Source organism: Camelina sativa, chromosome 11, assembly GCF_030686135.1.
Source record: "Camelina sativa cultivar CO46 ecotype springtype chromosome 11, ASM3068613v1".
NCBI lineage: Eukaryota > Viridiplantae > Streptophyta > Magnoliopsida > Brassicales > Brassicaceae > Camelina > Camelina sativa.
The window spans coordinates 48971015-48985455 of NC_141890.1; the positions used below are offsets into that span (position 1 = coordinate 48971015).

At 36.7% G+C, this 14441-nt stretch overlaps 4 protein-coding genes and 1 pseudogene across 5 annotated transcripts; 2 read left to right on the forward strand and 3 right to left on the reverse strand.

The window, feature by feature from the left end:
• Positions 1–6: 6 nt before the first annotated feature.
• On the reverse strand, positions 7–1476 carry LOC104726882 (CASP-like protein 4A2). The gene is made up of 3 exons (XM_010445833.3): positions 678–1476; positions 435–570; positions 7–347 (listed from the first exon to the last, which is right to left on the reverse strand). The coding sequence occupies exons 1-3, from the start codon at positions 1262–1264 to the stop codon at positions 153–155; spliced, it is 918 nt and encodes a 305-aa protein (XP_010444135.1). The 5' UTR covers positions 1265–1476; the 3' UTR covers positions 7–152.
• Positions 1477–2538: 1062 nt separating this feature from the next.
• LOC104726884 (uncharacterized) lies at positions 2539–5187 on the reverse strand. The gene is made up of 5 exons (XM_087473598.1): positions 4735–5187; positions 3776–4225; positions 3224–3469; positions 3034–3115; positions 2539–2931 (listed from the first exon to the last, which is right to left on the reverse strand). The coding sequence occupies exons 2-5, from the start codon at positions 3991–3993 to the stop codon at positions 2596–2598; spliced, it is 882 nt and encodes a 293-aa protein (XP_087329724.1). The 5' UTR covers positions 3994–4225; positions 4735–5187; the 3' UTR covers positions 2539–2595.
• LOC104726885 (bidirectional sugar transporter SWEET5) lies at positions 4757–6660 on the reverse strand. 2 transcript variants are annotated; one of them, XM_010445838.3, is made up of 7 exons: positions 6524–6660; positions 6302–6386; positions 6173–6209; positions 5851–6067; positions 5545–5706; positions 5284–5403; positions 4757–5187 (listed from the first exon to the last, which is right to left on the reverse strand). In XM_010445838.3, the coding sequence occupies exons 2-7, from the start codon at positions 6342–6344 to the stop codon at positions 5047–5049; spliced, it is 720 nt and encodes a 239-aa protein (XP_010444140.2). In that variant the 5' UTR covers positions 6345–6386; positions 6524–6660; the 3' UTR covers positions 4757–5046. The 2 variants fall into 2 exon arrangements, with proteins under 2 accessions (XP_010444140.2, XP_010444139.2); XM_010445837.3 differs by lacking the exon at positions 6524–6660 and having other exon boundaries at positions 6302–6489.
• Positions 6661–6764: 104 nt separating this feature from the next.
• LOC104729044 (putative F-box protein At1g32420) lies at positions 6765–7560 on the forward strand (annotated as a pseudogene).
• Positions 7561–10664: 3104 nt separating this feature from the next.
• On the forward strand, positions 10665–11663 carry LOC147935591 (uncharacterized). Its single transcript, XM_087473063.1, has one exon. It carries the CDS (start codon positions 10665–10667, stop codon positions 11661–11663), a length of 999 nt encoding a protein of 332 aa, XP_087329189.1.
• Positions 11664–14441: the final 2778 nt, after the last annotated feature.

Genomic DNA, 14441 nt, shown 5'->3' on the forward strand with positions numbered 1-14441 from the left:
CAGTCATTCGATGATTGCTTTGCTTGCCTTTATTTTCTCATATATTAAAACTTGTAATCTTGTATCACACATTACCATTCTAAGCTATAAGAGAGACTGTACATAGATGATATAGAGAGTAACATTTGGTTCCAGGCACGGCAACACAACAACTAGGAGGAAGCGTGAGTGAAGAGCCTGTAAGAAGAAATCAAAGCGCTGACGGCAAACGCCCCAAAAGCTAAAAAAGAAACCGCGACGGAAGCGGTTGCCATCTGAGTAAACTCGTCTTTGCCCCAATTAGAAACCCAATCATCAACTCGAGTCGCAGCACATGAAGACGCCGACATTAGAAGATATGCAACAAGCTATAAATCATCAGAACAAAAAAAGAGGTCATTCATTAGAAATCCATAAACACAAATTGCTAAAATGTTTAAAAAGCAAACACTCACTTGATCCATGGAGAAAACAAATAAGTCGTGAAATCCACAGTTTATCATATAAGTCTCTTTGGCGATGTAGCAAGCAGCGTCACAAGCTTCAAACGCAGAGTAAACGAATCCTATAACGTTCACAGCCAAACAATACCTACAAAACAAAACAAGGTTTGTGGTTGATCATGATCTGATTCATGATTTCAATTTTGTAAAGTTGTGAAGAAGAACAGAGAGAGAGAGAGAGAGAGAGAGAGAGACCTGTACTCTTTGTAGCGATCATAAGAATCGCCGCTCCAACCTTGAGTTTTATCAGCGGCCATGATCGAAAACGAAATCACACACAAAATCACTTCGGTAATTCTAAACCCTAGCGCCGTCACACTAACTAACTCGTCTCTCCTCGCTCTGTTCACCGTCGTCGCCGTCGTCGTTCCCAATTCTCTGTCATCAACCTTCCTAGTCGTAGTCTGTGTACCATTATCTTCTCTCACCCAGCGATTAAACACTACCATAGACGACGGAGACTTATCCGAAGAAGAAGAATTAATCGGAGCTCTCGTATTCCTCTGATGTTGTCGTCGCGGCGGCGGATACTGAGGAGGAGGAGGAGGAGGAATCGGGGAAGGAAGAGGAGAGAACTGATTGAACTTGTTACCGTCGGATACCGTCGCCGCCGATCTAGGAGGATTCTCGATTTTGAACGGAGATCCTTCAGGAGAAACGTAACGGCTTTCCGGTAAATCTCCGGCATCTGATAACGGAGAATGAAATCGAAGAGGAGAGTGTGGTGACTCGTTGTAACTATGCTCTTCCGAGTTCGATGATACAGTCCGCTTCATCTTCATCACCGATTCGGTTTGTTCTCCGATCTCGGAATTTGATTTTTTTTTTTAATTGCAGAGAGCTTTTGTGTGTTTGTTATGGGAGGTAGTGTGAGAGAGAAAGTGAAGGGAAGAGGAAAAATAAACTTTTGATTTCTTTTGTTTTTCCCGGCAATAGAAGAGAGAAGAGAAGAGACTCACTTTTTAGATTTCTTCGTGGAGAATTAAAACCCGAGAATGATCCAGTGTGATGCATGTCTATTTGTACCTGAACCTAGATATTATTTAACCATTGATGTTACGACACGTCATCTTCTAACGCAAATAGAATGATCCTGTATGACGCATGTTCTTGTGCACCTAGGTGTTATCAACCAATGATATTGTACCGCGTTAGTTTATGACGTAATCATAAGATGTTTTGTTGATTTTTTTTGTTTCTGTGTGCATGTGTATTGTTTTTGATTTATTTTCTCTTTTCATCATCCATAGGATACATATTTTTGAGGAATGATTCCATTTTTTTTTTTTTTTTTTGGAATAATTTACAAATCAAAAACATAAGCCGATAGTACTCTGAATAAAAATGAGCACAAAAGTTAAAGGTAGTCTAAGAAAAACACATAAAGAAATAGGAGAATATACACTAAGACGACGAAGAAGAAGCTAAAGTAAAGCATCATTGATCATCACTATCAGTTTTGTATTCTGATTTCAATCGTGTCAAATCTTTTATAGTTTTTTGAGCATTCCCCTTTTGAATCAAATGTCTTCTAACTTTAGATTTAAAAATAGTTAAATGAAAGTAAAAAAAATATCAAAAGCAATTTTTTGCCTTTTGTTCTTTGTTTAAAGCACAAAGCAACCCACCCACTCCTATTTATTTTACTTTTTTTTTTTTTTTTTTAAATGTCTTTACCAAATGATTCTTTCAAAATCCATCGTCACAACACTTTCTTATATTCTTACTTTTCCTTTCGATTTAAAACGATCCTGAAAATAACTAAATAAAACTTTGCGAGTTTGAGGGAAGATAAGATTTTTAGAAGAGAGAAATTGTGGTTGTTTGCGCGCGTCTCGGACTTGTTGATGTAAACTCTAAGCTTGAGAACCACTTAAATAAGAGATTTAGTCTTCATCTTGAACACTTAAAGATAAGAAATTTATAGTAAACTACGCTTGTTAAGATACTTGAATTGTTTTGTTCGTAAAAGTGTATGTAATTGTTTATTTCACTTAAAATCTCAATATTCCACTGCATATATCTTTGCCCGTTTGCCGCAATGTATGTTTAATTGTTTTATTCTACTAACAAGTGTATATTGACTTGTAGAACCAATAGAACCAAACTTACATTAGTCACAGTTTGGTGGGTTTGTGCATTTATATACAGCAGAAGCAGGTTGCTTGTACACAGGAACGCTGTTTGCGTCTAACAATCTTACTTCTCCTGGTCCAAAATACAACTCCGAGTGCCTCCGAAGGTCGAGGCCTTGTATACCAGCTTGTAACACAGATAAGTTGTCTGAATCAGGCGAAACAATGACGATCGTGTCCTCTGAGTATTGAGTCTCGAGAATGGACATGAGCTGCGTCACACGCACGAATACATCTGATACACTCTCGTTAGGCGTACCGTCGCTTATAGGAGGAGGTTTTGTCTTCATCGATATCGAGTCCAATGCATACACCTGCAGAGAAAATGAAACCTTAATATTCTTCAACCCTAGCTAGCTTTTGTTTCTTATAGTCTCATTTACATGTTTAAATGTGATGAAATTGTTGAATCTTACTTCTGAAATGGAATCTAGCTTCTTGCCTTCGTAAGCTCCTAATCCACGAGCATCGAGAAAGCTATATTCCGGAACAATATAGCTGCAGAAACAAAAGTGAGCATTTAACATTCAATGTACCATCACAAAGATTAGATTCCATAGTTATAACCTCACTAAAGGAGTAAGAAGACTAATGGAACCATTTTACCTGCGACTAATCCCATTGATGGAGGCAATGATTTCAGCAGCCTGATAAGCTCTCTGTGTAATGGAAGGCCAGAGCCAACAGTTTCGATCACAAGCTCCCATTGCCTTTAACTGTAACGCAGCTCTCACAGTCTGCTTCTTACCTTTTTCTGATAATCCGCTATCAACCGATGTTTTGGCCACCGGGTTTGTGTTGATGATCCCCAAGCTTTCGTAATCAGATTCCCCAGCCCTCACAAGGTAATAACTTGATTCAAGAAAAAAAAACACACATTTGTTTATTATTATTAGCTCACAAGGATTACATATGATTCAAATCTGAGCCAGTTGATCTTCTCTAGAAACAAAATCAAGAACAAGAATCAAAAACAAAATCAAGAACAAAATCAGAAACACAACAACTTCACAAGAGCCTTCAAAGCTAATTACACTTCCAAAACTTAAATCTATCAAACTCTAACTCAGTGCTAAGCAAAAGGGCGAAGATACAAAATACACATTGTTGTATACACAGAAACTGAAGATTAGGGTTTTCGAAAAAAAAGTGAATTACCGATTAGAGAGACGGAGAGGCGGCATTTGAAAGAGGCCGCGTGCGTTGGCTGGTGCGACGGTGAGTGATGGTGTGGCGATACATACGGAGAGAGTCTTGAACAGGTCTCGACGGGTAATAATCTGCGGCGAGGATAGTAAACTTAGAGGAATTTGGTACCTTTCCGACGACGGAGGAGCATGTGCGGCGGTGGTGACCGCCGGCGATGATGATAACATAATTCAATCGTCATCTCAAACGGTATCTCTGGTCCTCCGCGTTTTAAGGGAGACCAAAAAAAAAAAACTACACTTGTGAACCGCACATTCCGGTTTTGATAATTGGTTCGTTTCTAAATTTGAATCGAGTAAACCGGTAACTAACCACATTGTAATCGACTCGGAATTAAATGACAATTTTACCCCTGATATCAGGTTTATTCATATCAGGATCAGTTTTACTAAAACAAACCTATAAGACCATCATTACTGGCAGTTCTTTTATCGATACTCTTATTAAAAAATAATAAAAAGAAGAGAGAGAAGAGGATAAAAGAGAGAAACGTTCCTTGGCAGAGTAATCTGAGAACCGATACTCTCAACAAACAAAACAGGTGTCATCTGTTTAGTGGAGCAGATTTAAAAGATAAATAAATAATAATAATTTGTAAAAAAGTTAATTTATTTTTATTTTTTGAGGAACGATTAGGGGGTTACTCGAGTAAAGATGCTCTAAGAACAAGATTATTGCACATACTCGATCAAGGATAAGAACAAAAAATAAAATAAAAAAATGACAAAAAGGTGGAGAGAAGAGATACTAATGTCTCTGTCCAGATTCTTATAGACACTGAATCTGCCACATGTTTTCATATGATTGGTTGTATAAATTAAAAAATAATAAAATAATTTAATTCAATTAAAATATTATTAATTATTTTTCTTTGACACCCCAAGTGGTGGTATGTGCAATAAGTATGCTCTAACAAGAGAAGAGAAGCTCTGTTTATTACTCTGTTCTTATTAACATCAAATCGTCTTACAGTTTCGAGAAACAATGTTATAAAGTAATCTGTTAAACTTGAATTAAAACTATAACTGTAACAAATTACATATACAATCATTTCAATTAAAAAAGTTACAATCATGTTTCCACTTGTTCATTTTTTTTTCTTTTCTTAATAGGTTTCCTTCCACATAATAATTGTAATAAGAACTTTACCTCACTTTTGATTCTATCTTTTTAACCTATCGATGAAGCACCAGTGGGCAGTGAAATAGCTGATGGAATTGTTAAGCCTCGCTAAGTTCGATTCCAGCGTTCGAATGCCGCTTGTCGTGATCATCTTCATCGTTCCAGTTAGTTGTTTTATAGTAAGTTGCGTATAATATAAGTTGGATTATTCCTGATAGCGATCCAAGACTATTTGGAACCTGTTTTCATGGAAAATAATTAGCTCATACTATAAGGATTTGAGTTTTTTTGTACTTAGAAAATATGATGAGTAGGGTTGAAATGAAGTTTTGTACCAAGATATAGGGGTCGAATTTAAGACATGCATAAATGACCCAAACGACACCGTTCATGAAGTTGGCTAATGAAAGGAAGAAGGGCATGTACTTCACGCTCTTTGTCTTTATCACAAGTTTCTGCTCCACGTTATTAATTAAAATGTAAGTAATTCACGAGAGACAAAGAGAACAAATAAAAGTAGTAGTTAGTGTATCCAATTTAATTTTTGCGTTTCCGTGATTGATGAACTAAATTAGTCTAGCTAGAAAACAGCATACCATGACGGTGAGAGGAGCAGCATACATGATGACGTTGAAAACAATACACAAGACCCCAATTAGCATAGATCTCTGTTTTGTTGTATGCAAAAAATACAATGTGCAGAAGATCACCACCGTCATGAATATCACCTCGATCACCATAGCTATTGTGATCCTTCTCTGTTACATATATATATTCACAACTTTCACATATCAAAAACTATCCCAATCATCGATCTATCTCGACCTATATATATATATATATATATATATATAGTTTTATCATGCGTGTTGACATTAATTTTGGGGAACTAAAAGGCTTACGCGGATAGCCGAAGTAGCGAAAATGAAGAAGATGGTGACGTAAACGAGTTCCATGAAAAGACCAGTTCCATTAATGGTGATGACGAGGAGACTGTCGGGCTGGACGAAAGGAAGTCCGTAAAATGTCCACATCATGCAGTTTAGAACCGTAGCTACGTATGGATCTGGCTTAAACTCCGACACAGATTTCATCTTCCATATCTTCACAATCGTTGGTCTGCATATATATAATTTCACATATTATTCATATCATGCATTAGCTTAACATCATAGTTCATGCAACAACAAAAATATTATATATATGTATCGATCATGTGCTTACATTGGAGCGCAGAACAAGCCGAAAGAGATCACATTTCCTATAAACATATAACAGGAAAAATCAAGAAATTAGCATGTTGATTGAATTAAAATTGTGCATGTTTTTGATTGAATTTTGTGAAAGACTTACCGATGATTCCGACTACCGTCCGGGCTGTATGGGCGTCCGTCATTTTTTTTCTTTTGTTACTACGAAAGAAGATTTCTTTTGTCTTCTACAAAAATTTCCAAAGAACTAATATAATATATTTGTGAAAAATAAAAGGAGAAGAAAAACACAAAATGTTGAGATGATTTGTATTCTTCTTTTCGATCGATGATGCTTGTTTATGTATATATTTTTCTTTACTACCTTTAGTTTTTTAGTTTCTGATTTTTGATGAGTTTTTGTTTTGTTTGATGAAATAGCTTCTTTAGTTTATTTTTTTTGTGTGGATTTCTGGGTTCTGTTTTTGTTCTTGTTTTTTGTTTTTTTGGTTTCTGTTTTATGAAGAAGAAAAAAGAACAAAAAGGATTTTAATAGCGAGTCTGTGAAACAGCAGAATCTGAGTAGAGAGTAACAAACGCATGACACGTGGTTTCAAAATTGAACTATGAAACCGTTGACTCCGCTCGTACCCCATGCATGAGAAACACCCGGCTCTTCACTCACATTTAATACCTCTCTCTTTTATTTTCTCAAACATTAACATACATTTACTAAATTACTATCTTTATAATTTCATCAAACTTATGAAACATTCGATCTACATCATAATGAAATCGTGGGCTAAGTTGTGATTTTAAGTATCAATATATCCGAGGAGTATTATGTAGTTGGTCAAGCTCGAATTATGACGATACCACCAAGAGAGAAACGATTTTATTACCGGAGGTAAAAAAAGACTTTAAAATGGAGCAGCTCATTTGATGGATTGTTTGGGTATGATCCAGTTGAGAGACAAGTTTTCACATTAGTGGGAGGTCCAATGAAGCAGCCATTGAGGAGTCTTGACATCCAAGGCATTTGGAATCGCTCTCCAGAAGCAAGGAGTACTGGTTTATGCATCAATGAGTTTATCTATTACATTGCACATGTAGAAAAGAATGATCCGGAGTTCTATGAATTAGTGAGGTTCGACCTTAATTAGACTCGAAGGTTTGTTCATATCCAGATGCCCATAACTGTGAAGATGAATCAGCTCAATGAAGTGAGTTTCGATGAATTGGCTTTGGTAAACTACCAAGGGAAATTAGGATGCATACGTTACAAAAAAGTTAGTGCAGAGATGTGGACTATGGAAGATCATATAGAGAAACAAGAATAGTCGTCTAATATTAAATTATCCAATCACTTATTAGAAGATGGTGACTGCATCGGTGGAGTCACTCCTAATGGTGAGATTGTGATAATGCCAAAGACACTGGTACCTGGTTGACGATGGGGCGCCTGCTGTTATGATCCGAAGCAAAAGAAGAGTTATCATCCTTATCGTATTGGAAAGGAGGAATCAAAATAAATCTCAGATGTGAGTTTTTACGCCCGGATCACATTTGTTCAACTCGTTCCCTTAGTTTATATAGTCTATATAATTAATATACACACTTTTTTTTATCACATTTTGTTTTATAAAAAAATATTTATTTGCACCAGCCTAAGGAATTGCATGACAGTTTTTTTATGATTCTCAATCCTGCATGTATAAGGGAGGTTTCCCTTTCATTAGCGAAAATTTGTCTTAAAGATTATAATATTGATCTTTAAGTTTTAATCATAATTATGCTAACATATAAAGAGTGGCCTGTAAACTCGATTGATGGTTATAGTGTATATTCTTTTCAATTGATGGAACGTTTCTTGTGTTATCTCAAAAACAAGTTTTTAATTGATCATATTACTTCAAATCTTAAGCGCATGTAACTGAAAGATAACAAAGTACCATAGAGACAATAAATTGAAAAACAAGGTAACAAAGAAAAACACTAGCTAGATCGAGAAACAGAGTAACAAAGAGACGAAAACAAAGTAGTGAAGACAGCATCCTTCAACCGCCTACAAGTAAAATTATTTAACCCTTCCAAAATTATTGATGTTTTTTTATTTTTATTTTTTCAGAATATCAAATCAACATATAATAAATAAATAAAGCAATCATTTATTCATGATTTATTGATTATATATACAAGTGGAAGTTGCATATTCCTAGTACAACAAGGAAAAATAAATTATCTCTTATATTTTCCTGTTTTAAAATAGAAAAGTTTATAATCATAAGTACGATGATAACAAGTTGCTAAATTTGCGTCGGTATATATGTTTCTCTGTATGTGTTGAAATTATACACTAGAGATCAGTAAAAAATTATGAGCATAATATTGTTGCCTCTTACTTATTTAATTTGTTCTTTGGTCGTTTATGCTTTTTTTTTTTCTTTTTGTTTTTAAATACTGTTATAGCTTAAAACACGTGAAGAACTATGAAGGTTTAGTTCTTCTTCATAGCAGAATTTCCTTCGGAAATATCTCATCAAAAGGACAATCAGATTCTCGTTCTCTGCTTTGGGCAATAGAAAGCATAAAGAGTCTTGAAGTTTTAAAAGTAATTTTTTGGTTGAATCCAAAAGAATTAGTAGGAGCAATCACTCGTCCTGCTGCATGGCCAAATTTTAAGGTACAATCGGTATTATTGCATCAAGCCTTAACTCTTATCCCAGCTTGGAAAGTAATGGTGGAAGATAGGAAGGCTAATCTTGAAGCAGCACTCATAGCAAAGAGTATCACCCGAGATGATCGATCACAATCGTACGTAGCTAGTGGCTACCCATTTTGGTTACAGACAGTCTTCGAAGCCGACATAATCATAGCTTGATTTCGACCTGTATTATGATTGTTTTCGATCTTTTGTATGTGCATAACTCAGCTTTTGGTATAAATATAAAAAAATCATTCAGACGAAAAAAAAAAAAAAGCTTAAAACACGTGAAGGAAGATGAAGGCGGACCTATGTAGAAGGTAGGGAGGTCAATTGACCCCCCTAAACTAGTAAAATAGTTGTGTTTGCATGTAAAGCCAATGAATTATCGGTAGCAAAGTTGGTTTATCCAGCAGAAATTACCCCCATTACCCGGGATCGAGTGTCACCTCTTACTTATATATTATTTTTTTCATTTTAACAGTTTACAAAAAAAATGACCCTCCCAAATTTATTTCCTGGATCCACCATTGTTGTAAAGCACTGGATGGTGGACTCCATAACCGGCCATGTATGGCCCATGTACGTTTAGTGCCTTACGGCCCATCGGCCTATTCTTTTTCCTAGTCGATTATGGGCTTTAGCCCTTGTACTTTACTATATATATATATATATATAACCTCATTTGATTATCAATAATAAGAACAAGAGAATTCCTTCATTCGATTCTCTAGTTTACAACACATTATCAGCATGATCGTTTCTAAAGATCCAGCTGAGTAAAACCCTAAAAACCCTAACCGCCGCCGTTCATCCTTCTTCTTCCACCAAAACCCTAAACCGCCGTCTCTCTCCTCTTTGTTCGAAACTAACTCCTGTTCACGAGCAAACCTGTGCTCGTGATCAAGTTCTATCTGAAACCTGTTCGAGGTTGGTTCGCGGTTCCGGGGTGAGTGCAGTACGTGAGCGGTACAAGGAGCGGTTCGAGATCTGTTCGTGGGAAAGCTGTTTGAGGTTCTGTTCGAGGTTCGTGAGAGATATCAGAGGTCTTTAGCTCCCAGATCAAAACCGGTCAGACCCCTATTGGTGTTAAGGTAAAATCGAAATCTTATGGGACCATATAATCGAACATGACCTTAATACTATTGAACCCTAAAACGATGCAAGTACACAACAAACAAAGTTTACGATCCCTAATCCTAAAAACTTAAAATCGGATGTTTAGGATTGTTAGATTATTTGTGAATTGCACCAAACTATGTCAAGTATAAATCCGGTTGATTGTTATTTGTTGTTGTTTGATTGTTTGTTGCATAAGAACCCTAGAACTAAACTGTTAAAATCAAGTTCCATAAGTGAAATATTAATCTGATTGTTCTAGGATAATTAAAATATGAAAGTGCATGCATCCTTGAAATTAAATCAAATTTGGCATAGAATTTTCCTGTAAATTTAGGTTGCATAAGAACCCTAAAATCCTAAATTAAAATCGATTTAGGTGTTTGAGAAATTCAAACCCTAAAAACTAAGAATTTAAAATCGGAAATTATTATGTGTTTACATAAAATAAATTTGGATAACTTCTAAATTAATTATAATTATTATCCTAAAGTTTAAACAATATTTTGTTGTTATCTAAGTTAAGAAAAAGGAAAAATTCTAAAATTATCTAAGAAAAAGGAAATTCTAGTAAAAAGAAAATTGTTTCATGCTAGTTTCTATCCAGTTTTGTTTGTTTTCCATGCATAACCGAAAATAAGGCATGGTTCGGTCTTAAATACCGCATGATAATGATCAGTTGTCTATTTTCTGTTTTACGCAGATGGCAAGGTTGAACAATCTAGACTATGCTGCTTTGAATGCTTCTGGAGACAACTACTTGAAATGGGCATTGGACACTAAGATCAATCTGAAGTCAAAGGACTTATTTGAATGCATTGAAGAAGATTATGATCCAACTGAAAAGCAAAAGTACAAGGCCATTCAGCATATGCGCCATCACCTTGCTGAGAGTCTTAAAGATCAGTACCTCACCATAGAGAATCCTCTTGAACTTTGGACAGAGCTTAAACGCAGATACGGACACCAACAAACGGTGCTCCTACCAAAGGCTCAATTCGATTGGAAAAACCTAAGGATCCAGGATTACAAATCCGTGGATGAGTATAACTCTGAGATTTTTAGGATTGTCTCACTCCTTAGGTTGTGTGGTACTGAAGTGACAGAGAAAGAGTTGCTAGAGAAGACTTTGTCTACTTTTAGCACTCACAACATATTACTTCAGCAACAGTACCGTGAAAAAGGTTTCAAAACCTATGGGGCTTTAATCTCATGTTTGCTACTAGCTGAGCAAAACAATGAGCTGTTGTTGATGAATAGTGCTATGAGACCTCCCGGTACAACCCCATTACCGGAAGCACACAAGGTAGATGTGGCAAAGCAAAATGAGCCTAAAGAGCCCAAGGAGACCAACTACGTCCACAGAGAAAGACACTATGGCCATGGCCGTGGTGGCAGAGGACGGGGTGGTCGTGGACAGTACCAAGCTAGCCGATTTGATGGTTACGGCCGTGGTGGTAGGGGCCGTGGGTCCTTTAAACCACAAAACAAGGCTAAATCGGTTTGTCATCGATGTGGTATGTCTAACCATTGGGCCAAGAATTGCAGAACGCCCAAACATCTCATTGATGCATATCAAGAGATTTTGAAGAAGAATCCAGAGGCCAACTATGTGTATCTCGATGGTGAAGATGACTTCGACCATGAGAATGATGATTCACTAGACTATGAGACTTCCGATTGTTTTAAGGAAGATAACTAGTTTTAAATTCTAGTTTTTGGTTTAATTTATAAGTTTTATGCTTTATTTCGTTTTATGTATTGGATAATTATTTTGGTTTAAATTCAATGATTTTATTTAAATATTTCTTTGCTTATTTTATTAAAGTTTAAAACAAAAATTATTGTCATTATAGAAATGGCTAAGGATATGAGTGTACTAGTGGTGGACAGTGGATCCATCCACACAATATTGAAGGACAAAAGATATTTTATAAACCTTATATTGAAAAATGCCAATGTTAGTACAATTGCGGGTATAGCAAATTTAATAGAAGGTTACGGCCAGGCACATATATTATTGCCTAATGGCACACATATTGAATTATGTGATGCATTGTACTCACCCAGCTCTAAGAGAAGCTTATTGAGCTTTAAAGACATTCGTTTGAATGGTTATTATATTGAAACAAAGGGTGAAGGTAGCAAAGAATTTTTATACATTACTGAAATTGTGAAAGGTCGTAAGAAGGTCCTTGAGACTATACCTGCACTAGCCACTGGTTTATACCATGCTAAGATTAACATGATAGAAGCTAACTTGGCAAAGCACAAAATGTTCAATGAACAGTTCACTCTATGGCATGACCGGCTTGGCCATCCGGGAACGAACATGATGCGTAAACTAATTAACAGTTCAAATGGGCACACCCTTAAGGAAAGAAAATTTATCCCTAAAAATCTCACGTGTGTAGCATGTGCACAAGGGAAACTTATTATACGGCCATCACCAGCCAAGGTCCATAAAGAGACTTTAAACTTTCTGTAAAGGATACAAGGTGATATATGTGGACCAATACACCCACCTTGTGGGACGTTTAGATATTTTATGGTTATGATTGATGCATCAACCAGATGGTCACACGTTTGCTTGTTATCCACAAGGAACCTAGCATTTGCTAGGATGTTAGCTCAAATTATAAGACTAAGAGCACATTTTCCAGATTTTCCACTTAAGACTATACGTCTAGACAATGCTGGTGAATTTACATCCCAAGCGTTTAATGATTATTGTATGTCCATGGGGGTGAGTGTGGAACATCCTGTGGCACATGTCCATACACAAAACGGATTAGCTGAATCCTTCATTAAATGAATACAATTAATTGCTCGACCATTGCTAATGAGATCGAAGCTTCCTGTGTCGGCTTGAGGACACACATTTTTACATGCAGCAGAACTAATACGCATCAGGCCATCTAGTGAACATAAATATTCGCCATCCCAATTATTAACGGGTCATGAGCCAGACATATCCCATCTCAAAACATTTGGGTGTGTCATTTATGTACCGATTGCTCCACCACAGAGAACTAAGATGGGACCTCAAAGGAGGATGAGAATATATGTTGGATATGAGTCTCCCACCATTATAAAGTATCTTGAGCCAACCACAGGAGATTTATTTAAGGCCAGATATGCGGACTGTCAATTTACAGAATCCGAATTCCCTATGGTGGGTGGAGAGACTAGCAAGTTGGGTAAAGAATTAACATGGAATCAAACATCCTTAAATTGGCAAGATCCTCGGACTCTAGCCTGTGATGCAGAGGTCCAGAAAATTATACATTTGCAAAAACTAGCTATACAATTGTCAGATTCCTTTGCTGACCCAAAGAGAGTAACAAAAGCGTACATACCAGCTTGTAATACACCAGTACGTATTGATGTTCAGAAGGAACACAATAATCAAGTGGCAACCGTAATCTATGAGGACAATACGGCCTGCATCGCACAGCTTAAGGAAGGTTACATCAAGGGAGATCGGACTAAGCACATCCTACCGAAGTTCTTCTTCACACACGAACTACAAAAGGTCGGAGAAGTTCGTGTGGTACAAGTGCAGTCATGCGACAACTCAACTGATCTCTTCACTAAGGCATTACCGACAACAACATTCAAGAAGCTCATGCACAATATTGGAATGTGGAGGCTTAAGGACTTAGAGTGATGTTTGGAACAGGGGGAGTAATGCGTGCTGTACTCTTTTTCCTTCACCATGGTTTTGTCCCACTGTGTTTTCCTGGTAAGGTTTTAATGAGGCAGCATCCCCAAGCGTATTACAGAGATCCTCTCTTTGCATCGGCACGATTATGTCATCCAAGGGGGAATGTTGTAAAGCACTGGATGGTGGACTCCATAACCAACCATGTATGGCCCATGTACGTTTAGTGCCTTACGGCCCATCGGCCTATTCTATTTCCTAGTCGGTTATGGGCTTTAACCTTTATACTTTACTATATATATATAACCTCATTCGATTATCAATAATAAAAACAAGAAAATTCCTTCATTTCATTCTCTAGTTTAAAACAACCATGAAATAATCAAGTGTTGACTGTGTACTACAGTACTACTAGTATTGTTTAAAGTAAACGCCATCGTCTAATGTAATAAACATTCCATCCACGTTCAGTCTTTCTTCTTATAATTACCCTATCAAAACTGGATTACAAATATCCATATTGAGTTTCGTAGTCTGCGAACTTGTAGCTCCGGCGGTTGAGCTTCTGCATCAACACCTTCCTCTCTCTCCCACCTTTATTAAAACTCCCGATGGGAGACGACGTCACGTGTGATGTTCCAGTGTGTGTGTGTCGAAGCTATGGTCATTTGTTATCACCGACTCGATCATGAATCGGTCTTTCACTAATTAAGCCAGGAAGCTTTATTGACGGATACTCCGGTTATCTATTATTAATTATGATACTGTTGAGAATCAATACTAAGTGTTATGCATGCATGGTTATAGCCTTATAGG

Coding starts and splice junctions, on each gene's coding strand:
- LOC104726882 (XM_010445833.3), bottom strand. CDS start 1,264: ATGAAGATGAAGCGGACTGTATCATCGAACTCGGAAGAGCATAGTTAC. Junction 571..677: donor GATCGCTACAAAGAGTACAG/GTCTCTCTCTCT, acceptor TTTGTTTTGTAG/GTATTGTTTGGCTGTGAACG. Junction 348..434: donor TTGTTTTCTCCATGGATCAA/GTGAGTGTTTGC, acceptor GATGATTTATAG/CTTGTTGCATATCTTCTAAT.
- LOC104726884 (XM_087473598.1), bottom strand. CDS start 3,993: ATGTTATCATCATCGCCGGCGGTCACCACCGCCGCACATGCTCCTCCG. Junction 3,470..3,775: donor CCTCTCCGTCTCTCTAATCG/GTAATTCACTTT, acceptor TCTTGAATCAAG/TTATTACCTTGTGAGGGCTG. Junction 2,932..3,033: donor AGCTAGATTCCATTTCAGAA/GTAAGATTCAAC, acceptor TTTTCTCTGCAG/GTGTATGCATTGGACTCGAT.
- LOC147935591 (XM_087473063.1), top strand. CDS start 10,665: ATGGCAAGGTTGAACAATCTAGACTATGCTGCTTTGAATGCTTCTGGA.
- LOC104726885 (XM_010445838.3), bottom strand. CDS start 6,344: ATGACGGACGCCCATACAGCCCGGACGGTAGTCGGAATCATCG. Junction 6,210..6,301: donor GACGGTAGTCGGAATCATCG/GTAAGTCTTTCA, acceptor ATATGTTTATAG/GAAATGTGATCTCTTTCGGC. Junction 5,188..5,283: donor AATTCGACCCCTATATCTTG/GTACAAAACTTC, acceptor CCATGAAAACAG/GTTCCAAATAGTCTTGGATC.